This window comes from Eufriesea mexicana, unplaced genomic scaffold, assembly GCF_001483705.2.
Source record: "Eufriesea mexicana isolate 0111107269 unplaced genomic scaffold, ASM148370v2 scaffold1482, whole genome shotgun sequence".
Classification (NCBI taxonomy): Eukaryota; Metazoa; Arthropoda; class Insecta; order Hymenoptera; family Apidae; genus Eufriesea; species Eufriesea mexicana.
In genome coordinates, this window is record NW_016909634.1 from 2,278,444 (window position 1) to 2,288,570 (window position 10,127).

The 10,127-nt window shown below is 33.9% G+C and overlaps 2 protein-coding genes across 2 annotated transcripts in view; one reads left to right on the forward strand and one right to left on the reverse strand.

Moving 5' to 3' along the window:
* Positions 1 to 2,340, reverse strand: part of LOC108548275 (uncharacterized) — a 175,452-nt gene extending 173,112 nt beyond the window's left edge. Inside the window, exon 1 of the mRNA XM_017901126.1 lies at positions 2,266 to 2,340. Within this exon, the coding sequence (XP_017756615.1) occupies positions 2,266 to 2,340 (75 nt within the window). The remainder of the gene's footprint in view (positions 1 to 2,265) is intronic.
* Positions 2,341 to 5,612: 3,272 nt separating this feature from the next.
* LOC108548276 (uncharacterized protein F13E9.13, mitochondrial) lies at positions 5,613 to 7,239 on the forward strand. Its single transcript, XM_017901128.1, has 6 exons — positions 5,613 to 5,799; positions 6,181 to 6,263; positions 6,334 to 6,474; positions 6,562 to 6,761; positions 6,852 to 6,979; positions 7,046 to 7,239. Exons 1-6 carry the CDS (start codon positions 5,718 to 5,720, stop codon positions 7,237 to 7,239), a joined length of 828 nt encoding a protein of 275 aa, XP_017756617.1. The 5' UTR covers positions 5,613 to 5,717.
* The last annotated feature ends 2,888 nt before the right edge of the window (positions 7,240 to 10,127 follow it).

Below are 10,127 nucleotides of genomic sequence, written 5' to 3' on the forward strand. Positions count from 1 at the left end.
AGGGAAAAGAAAGTAAAGGTACACGTAAAATTAAAATAAAAATATATAAATTAATCTTTATTAATACAAAACAAGCTTATCTTAATAAAGATTAATTTCTATATTTTTTATTTTAATTTTACCTGTGCCTTTTCTTTCTTTTCCCTCCACATACGCCGACTGCGATAGGTGGACAAACACTTATGCGGCCAACAGTAAATTTTTTCTTTTTCAATAGACGACGAGCATGAAAAATGCATAGATGAACAGCCCCAGCTGACTGGTACCAGAGAAAAAAAGCAGACACGATAAATTGGCGGTTATTTTGCCGAATTTTCGATAAAAATTTGCGCGTTGTTGATTCCTCTTGTTCGATATGTATTCTCCCTTTTTGTTTCGATTAAAAATGGAGCATGCTCGATGAGTCGTTGTGGATAACAGCCGAAACCGAGTTTCGAACTAGGTACGTGGTTTTAGAGTTATTGGTATCTTAATTGCGCTACGATTTAATTGTGAAAGATTGTATATCGAGAAACACTTAGTTTTAAATAGCCATTATACACATTTTTCGTTCGTAATAAAATTATATCAAGTTTTTAGGATTTTTACTAATATTGCTCGTGTTAAAACGTATACAATATGTAATTATAGTTGTGTCACCTGGGTAAATACTTTGGCATGAAAAATTCAGCAGAAAATTAAGAATATTTTTTTAATTAAATTCATATTCACTTGTAATCCTCTGTATTGATCGTTTTAAACGTTACACTGGCTTTTTGGTGCGATTGTATTTGTTAATTTGGTTTTCTAATTGTTCTGTAAACTTCATGTTCGTTCTTTTATTCAGGAGAAATTCTTTATTTAATTATTTACCTGCGAAATCAATTAATTTTGCCTTTAAACAATGCGTTTCTGAAAATTCAGTTTCCGAGATATTTTTTTCCAAACAATTAATACATTTGGAACATATCAAGTTATTATCGTTTATTACTATCTCTTTACTGCTTCGAAATTATTCTGTAAAATACTCCAATGAAAACATTCAATTTCTGATGAAAAAGTTATCACTTCGCGTGAAATGTATGGCTGAAAAACGGCTTACCTTGACTCGTTATTTTACTCAAAAATTTAGTTTAAATATATTCAGCTGTCCCACTTGAACAATTAACTTCGGTCATTAATCACTGTAGATACCACTTTGAGTGATGTCCCTTCAATGAACTACTCGAAACTACTAAATTATTGGTTTCATATAAGACCGTTGGTTAAATAATTATTTCAAAGAAGTCTTACGTAATTTTCTCGGTTTGTTTCGAAAATTCGTTGCGTTATTATCAGTCATTATATCGTATTCCTTTTTACAGTTGATAGCGTTGGAAGAACGGTTATGTACTATGAATTCGTCAAAATAAAATACTACGTTCAAATGAACGTCATTCCTAGCTGAAAGCTAAAAAAGAAATTTGAATAATATATATGAAATTGATTAAAACGAGCAGATTTTTTCTTTGAAGAAAACAAGCTTATGTTTCAATGAAGAGTATGCAGTGCACATTAAAATATTCATTTTCATTCGTCCTACGCACTCAGTCTTGCATAGTCCTATTCTCATTCATTTTGATTTCTGCAAAACTATATTAATATTGAAAAATGCTCCAAAAGTCTGCGGAGAATATAACAAGAAATTTATTCTGAAAAGATTTTTCGAGAGGAGACTCGTGACACATGTAACAATATATATAATTGACAATAGTTAGCAAAGAAGACGGAGCATAACATTAATAAATTGTCAATTCTATATGAATACGTTGTCTCAAATATCCCTAGGAATTTTCCAAGCAATGTAGTCCCATACAACGTCCAAACTTTTTAATTACCTCAAAATCAATAGAAAATTCGAAGTTTCCGCGCCACAAGAGAAGGCCTCAATTTGACCCATTAAAAATACCTATATCCCGAAATTAAGATAATTATGCAATAATATTCACATACTGCATTGGATACGCGGTGCTCCTGACACGTATAACAATATATATAAATTACAATAGTCAGCAAAGGAGACGGTGCATAATATTATTAATAAATTGTCAATTCTGTAAGAATACGTTGTCTCAAATATCCCTAGGAATTTTTCAAGCAATGTAGTCCCATACGACGTCCAAACTTTTCGATTACCTCGAAATCACTAGAAAATTCGAAGTTTCCGCGCCACAAGAGAAAGCCTCAATTTGACCCATTAAAAATCCCTATATCCCGAAATTAAGATAATTATGCAGTAATACTCACATGCTGCATTGGGTATGCGGTGCTACCGGCAAGGAAGTCCCATGCCCACGCGAATATTCGCGCGCAGATGTGCATCGACGTCACTGCCAGCGTGTAGATCTTGCTCCCTGCAACACCGGGATCCCCCTATCTCGGAGCTGTGGTTTCGAGTTTGTCGTTTAACCCCCTGATTACATCTCAGTTTCTGTGAATCAGTTTTGGAAACCGGCGATTCTCACCGACGTCCCATATTTTCCCGCCATTCAAGCTGCATTCCCCCTGAAGCTCTTCCAATCTTCCCTCTTCCGGCATTCCAAACTTCGCGACAGTGTCACTAATAGGACTTTTCGCAGGCAAAAGTTGTGATACGAAAGCTTAATCGTCTTGCTAGTGGAAAATGGACTTGATTGTGTTTGCAATCTGATCCTTCGAATCTCCTATTGGACGTCAGAGCATCAGAGGTACCCTCTGATCGATAGAGCCTATCCGTTCGATATTTCGTTCGACTTCACTGTTCAGAATATAGCGATAAAATCAATCGTGATAGAAAATACAATCTTCTGACTGTTTCAGCGATTGAAATCGTTCACTTTGAAGTCGCTGGTAATTTGATTGCCCGGTTTAATAGATTTGCATCAAGGACATGGATTAATCAGGGTAGTTAATTCAGGTTTAAACTACCGATTAATTTTAAGGATGTTGATGGTATCGTTAGTTTTGTAAAATTTGACAAGGTAGATAATCCTTTTTAATCAGAAGCAACCTAACCCGAAGTTAGACCCAAGCCAATGTTAAGGTCACTGTTCCAACAGAGTCTTCCATCTTCACATTCCATAATTCAAACCACCCACTCGATGTCAAGGTAGATTTATCAGATTTAAAACACTCATGGAAGATTTCTCTCAGATCATTTGCTGCCCAGTCAGAAATAAAAGATCACGTTAACCTCTCTGAACTCATCCAATTCCATTATTCCCCCGAATTAGTCTGCGATTAAGTCCAAATGAGTTTATCGCCTCCTTTCTTCCGATAATCTCAGGTCCGAGACCAAACTAGAGAAACGCGAGACCCAGAGATCCAGGACCTAAACGGTTGAACCGGTTCTACCACTGAAGAACACTATGTCGAGGATCGATCCTGGCTACACGAACACGGTCACGATCGATTATCGGTATCTACTCGATTGCCAGTTGCAGTCACTCGATCGCGATCCCGTCGAGACGTCACTCATACGCAACCGGAAGAAGACCAGCGAACGCTCGGTCGGCAGACGAGTAATTACGTTGCTGTCACTTCTCACTGGAGAACTATGTACCATTCCCTGCACCAATTCACAGTGCTTGAGCCAACCTGAACTGTACACTATGAAACAGCTTTCTATATACACGAGCTACTTGTTGATCGACATTGAACCGCGAGCACCACACCAACCTCGTGAATCTCACGACTATTTCACTTGTCTCGTCTATCCGACGATAATTTTCTCCTCGTAGTGTACCTCGTGATCAAGAAAACTCGATATCGAATCACTGCGATGAGAAACCGATCGATCCCTCTTGGGGTATTCGCAATTTGGGTTAGTTTGGTAATCGATCGTGTATCGATCGAGGTACTTAGTTTTCTGCGATGGTTGTCGAGTTAGTGGAAGGATGTTGAACGAGACCTGGTATTATGAGCTTTAGTCGAAGGAATTGTAAACCCACCCATTCATGGAACACTCTCGTCTGAGGGACCGAGCGATACTGACGGAAGAAACGCGCGCGTGCCGCTTGGGAACACATAGGGAACGCGGAACGCATGTCAAAATGAATATCTAGAGGGAGGGTATACAACCCTTCTGGAGAAGCTCCGTTTAACAGGTGGATGGAATTAGGAAAGGGAGTATTTGAATGTGGTGCTTGGGGTCGAGTGCCAGGCACAATTTCAAGGACGAAAATTCAAGGAGATTGGAAAGAAAAGTTTGTTGCGAACGAGCTGGTAACTTTAAAAGCATACGTTTGTAGAGTAAGTGTAAACGTCGAAAATAACAATTTATGTGAAAAAAAATAGCACACTTATTTTGAGTTTTTAGTATAAGTTTTTAGTATAACAATCTAAATTGAGAATCTTTATATTATTGACATGTAGTAGTTATGTTAATTTAGGCTGTTATTTTGGATGATGGCACTCTTTAGGTTATAATTGTTATGAACTGGAGTAGGGAAATTGGCACACGTTATTATTGCATTTTATAACAAATATTCTTAAGAAGTTATTTTACATAACTATGTTTTAAAGGAATTGGATTTATTACTTAATATACTTCACAATTTTATTAGAGCCTCGTTCTAAAATTCTACAGTGTTTATAGCTTAAAATTAATTATTATCGTAGATATGATATAGAATAGACGCCCAATTCATATTGTTACACGATTTGGTAACTTTATAGGTCTTCTGATGCTTTCATATCACTCCCAACTTTACCGACTGAGTTTAGAATGAGGGTACAGTACTACCAGTGGCTGGAATTGGAACTAAATACAATAAAAATTAAAAAGATTGCTATAGTAAAAAAGTATGTAACCTCCTTTAGTTTCTAATATAAAATTGCGAATTGTAGTTTTACAGTCCCCATTACATTTTTAATGAAGAAAATTTATAAATTTTAAAGTAACTTTTATAATGTTACCAGATCAAAAACTCAACTCCAGTTCTTGTACGTTTATTATACAATACTTAAGTATCTATAATATCATGGTAACTTAATTTAATCGAAAAAGATGTTTAGGTTCACAAACATTTTTGTACACTTTTTATATTTACTGAATTTGCCGACTTTAGTAATTCATTTTCTTAAAAATCTGCATCCTAAATTGTAGAGGACGCGAAGAACCATTAACAGTTGAGGTCGATATTACAGTTTTCTGTATCTCATTTTTGTTTCTACTGTTATACCATCGCGGTTTCAGTGTTGTTGTTTGTATTGTTTCATAAAATAATAATTTAAAAGTAATACTTTCAAAAATAAGTTATTTTAACATTACAAATATTCATTCGTTAAAAATCAGTTTAATTTGTGTAAAACTGACACACTGATTATAGAAACTAACCTATATTTAGGTTATTTAAAACCAATTTCATTTGTTATATACCTTTAAATCAATTTAATAATTATTTATAAATGTCTTCAAACGATTAAAATATTCTGTTATTATAAAAGAAACATAGAACATTAAATTGGTGAATGAACATGTAAATCAGTCGTTGTCAATTTTTTCGACGTCTCTTTCTAACCTCAAATATCTAACGTAAAAGTGATAATGCTTTTCACGTGGAATAGCAAAACTTTTCGTTGGAATCTGGTTATGGTTAAAGCACAGAGTAGAATTATCTCGGTTTTATATATATAGTTACTATTTGATTAGAAATCTGTACTTGAAATTGTTCTCAGAAGTGAAAATGACGGTGAAATAGGACGTATATTTAACGAAAATGTTAGGAAAAAGTTTTTATGGACTTTTCAAAAAGGGAAGATGTTCCGTGATTGGAATGATACACGTTGGTGCATTACCGGGTATAATAATTTAACTAAATTTAAAACTGCATAAGAGGTGTACATAGAAAAAGTAATTCAGGCAAAATTGAATATGAATTTGTATATTTGGCATCCAATAAATATAAAATATTTCCATGTTTTATTAAAAAAAACTGCACTGAATAAAGGTTGTTGATTACTGGTTTTATCATTGTTGATTCTAAAGTACCAGTATAATGGTTTATCTCCATATTTGATATAAAAGAAATCTCATCTCATAAAAACAGTATGTTTTTCATTGACAGTCAATAAAGAAGTATCCAGCAAAAATATGTTATTTACATAACATCTTTAATAATAAATTATTTGTTTTGTTTGATAATTATTTTTATATTTCATCATTCACTGCATACTTTTTAGGGACACCTTTATATCGTGGCAATGTCAAAGAAATTTTAAATAATGCAGTAACGGAAGCAATGATTTATAGAGATTGTAATGTTGTAAGTTTAGTTTAGAAAATTTGCCGCCACTAATTTTGTAACTTACAAATTTAATATATTTAAATTTAAGGATGGTATTTTAGTAGAAAATATGCATGACATTCCATATGTAACGTCTAAACATATAACTCCTGAGACTACAGCAATGATGACAAGAATTTGTACAGAAATTAAAAATGTCTTGCCTGAAAAACTGCCTTGCGGTGTACAGGTATAAATCAAAGAATTTATTATATAAAACAGTACATAGAAATCCCATATTTGTAATTCTTTAAGAAAGAATAAAGACAAAAAATAGATTTTAGCAGGATGTAATAAAGAAGCAATAGCTGTAGCAAAGGCAGCTAATTTTCAATTTATCAGAGCAGAAGGGTTTGTCTTTTCTCATATTGCAGATGAGGGCTTTATAGATGCATGTGCTGGCTCTTTGTTAAGATATAGAAAACAAATTGATGCTGAGAATATTCTTGTCTTTAGTGATATCAAGAAAAAGCATAGGTGATTTATTAATGATTCGAGAGGGAAACTTATTTCTTATTTGACTTTTTATTAGTCTAGGGAGAGAATCATGACATTTTATTTCTACAGTTCACATGCAATCACTTCTGATGTAAGTTTATCAGAGACAGTAAAAGCAGCAAAATTTTTCTTAGCTGATGGAATAATACTGACAGGGACAACTACGGGTGACCCAGCTGATGTATCAGAGCTTGCAGGTATCTTTTTATGTCGATAAATATTTTTTTACTAAAATTACTACATAAGAATATTACAATGTTTAGAGACTAAAAATACTACTGAAATACCTGTCCTTATTGGTTCTGGTGTTACAAAAGGCAATATAAAGAACTATTTATCATCTGATGCAGTAATTGTTGGATCATATTTTAAAGTTGGTGGGATATGGAGAAATGAAGTTGATAAAGAAAAAGTAATTGATTTTATGAAAGTATTAGAAACGTTGCAAAACGCGTAATAACATTTATATTAAAAATGTTCGTCTTGAAAATTACATTCTTAAAAACATTTTTGTAATCACGATTAAACATACACTGTGTACTTATAAGTAGTTAACTTCTTTTGAACCTTATCAATAAAACAAGTTTATTGTTACAATAATCGGTGATAATCGGAAATTCGAAAGAAATGGTAGAAAAAATTAATTATAAGGTAAAGCGGAAACACTCATAACCGGTTTCATGGAACCTGTCTTATACAGTGCATGAATAGGCTTTTAATGAGAGGATATAAACGAATCGAATTTATTATTATAAAGTCATAAGTTATGTTGCATAAAATTGTTCACGCAAAAGTTAGATCAATTTTAAACGATCATAGTAATTTTACCAGTTTACAAATCGTTAGAAAAAAGTGCATTATAATTTTTTATCTAATTAGCACAAACTGCAAAATAGTATAGTATCAAGGGATATAATTGTACTAATTCTCTACCTTCTAATGACGAATGAAAAAATATATTAAATCTATTAAATTCCCAACAATATTCAACGCAATTTATAAGTTTAATTTAATTTTGTTCACGATAAAATTTTCATAAAAATTTAATTTATACATCCATTTAAATTCAAAGTAAAATTTACGCGCTATTATATATTTATATATCCACGTATTTTATTACCCTTATGTCACCTTAAAAAATAGAAAACAATATACATTTCTCAGAAATGAAAAGAATTGATCAATAATTCAAGGTTGACACGACAGAATTCTTTAGTCATTTTACAGGAAACTCCTTAAGCTCATTCAAACTCATCAAGTTTTTAAATTAATTGCAATCTTTCAGATATAGATATTTAAGTTTTTATCATTGCTCTTAAAATAGGAGAATTATTTCAGCATTATGTAAATTCGTAGGAAATACTAAACTGTAATTCATGCATGTAGGTAGGTGCCAAATGTCGACGCCAATGCTCATGATACGGAGTGTATGCCAAAGAAAAATTCAATTTTCATGTTTCTATTTATTGTTGACAAATACTCTGTTTACATACAAACATACGTATACAAATTTATTTACAAAATAACTGTAATATAATCTAAAGGAAAGTGAAAATAAATTACCAATAATGCACGTCGTATAAAATATATTTTTCTGCCTTATATCGTACAAATTTCCATTACTTGTATTGCCAAGGAAATTTCGTTATGCTTCAGCTCTTCCAAAAATGTTGGCGTTTTTTCAATTCAATAAATGCTATTAATGCACGCTTACACGTACACTGCTTGATATTATCATTAGTATTTTTTCCACATAAAAAATGAAATATCGAAATAAAATCCTCTTTTATGTCTTTATCGTAAGTTTGTTTTCGTGCTTCCCTACCACTGAATTATCTCTCTGTCTCCACACGTATATCTCGTAATAAAACATTAAAAATCCATTTTTTTCTCTCGTTTCCAAAGTATCTCTGCAGTCAGAAATAATATATGCTCTAATTGCAAATTAAACGCATAACCATGATTGAAAACAAATTAACAAAGAATTCATCTCGAAGCCTAGTAATATGTTATTTGATTAGTAGATTTCGATGCTGACTTATTTTTCAAGCACGTAAGGGTTTCCGGAAATCAATGCCAAAAGTGGAGTATGCGATACTGGGTCGTAGGAAACAAAAAGTTCCTCATATACGCTTGGTTACTACCGTGCATTGACTCGTATCAATCCAACAGAGAAATGGAGGGATCTCCCAAACAGTATTGACAGGGCTGACTCGCGCAGGCGTCTCGTCGTCGGTCAGATCGTCACTATGCTACTATTCAACAGAGGTATTCCAATCCCGTCTCATTCACCGTATAAAATTCATTTTTATTCTACCCTCGAATAGGTTTCGTCTAATCTCTCGCATATTTCGTACACCTCCGTTCACGTTTCATGAAAATGGTGCGCGCATTCTTTTTCCTAACCTCTACGATCTCGTTGGTAAACATTGATAAGATTACGCTTGATTTACGAATACCTCATTATCGAGCAAATAAATGTTACACGATACACTCGATTCGCACAGGAACATTACGGCATCACGATTGTTACATCGAATATTTACATTTCACATAAACGTCAATCTCGGAACGTAACCTGCGAGTATACGTAATTGCATTTCTTATATACCGTATTCGAAACAATAAGAAGTAAGAAGATGTATGTTTGATAGAATTTGATGTTTTAACCATCGATTTTTTTTCATCAAGTTGGCTAACCTCACTTCATTTTGAGAAGCACTGCTACATATGATGCCATCTTGCCACTATGGGCAACGATGTCGCTACGAGCTAAATGAAACTACTTTGTTTCGAAGAAACCTAATGGCGAGGGATAATTAGCAGGATGATTGCCAGGTAGGGATGCTTTGTCTCACGAGCTGGTGATTTTCGGTCCGTGGAATAGTAGTGGTTTTCGCGAAGTAACGGAAATTTAATGGATACTAGGTAAAAAGGAAGTTTTCCAAGTGTCCCAGTGTTAACACCGACCAGCAGCTGTTCGCCCAGCTGAGCGTTCCCCCACCAACGATTTGTTCTCACCACCGAATCAATGAGTCGTCAGGCCCCCCCGTCGAATTCTCGGTTCCCGATTGTGAGCACCGATGCGAGGGTTCTTCGTAAACGCGTTTATAAAAATACGTACTGCTTGTGAAATTACGAAAGATCGTTACGTCAGTTGACGTTGCTAAAGTTATTCACACGCGTCCGGGTGCGAATTCTAAGCGGCCAAGATGAAGGTCAGCGTAAAAATAAAAATCACCCGAAATACGTTTTGCGTTGTTCTTCGAATTCCACAATCCGTAAAAACTCTGCTCTGACCGCGTTCATTTGAGGCCTATAGAGCCGGATATATCATATAGATTC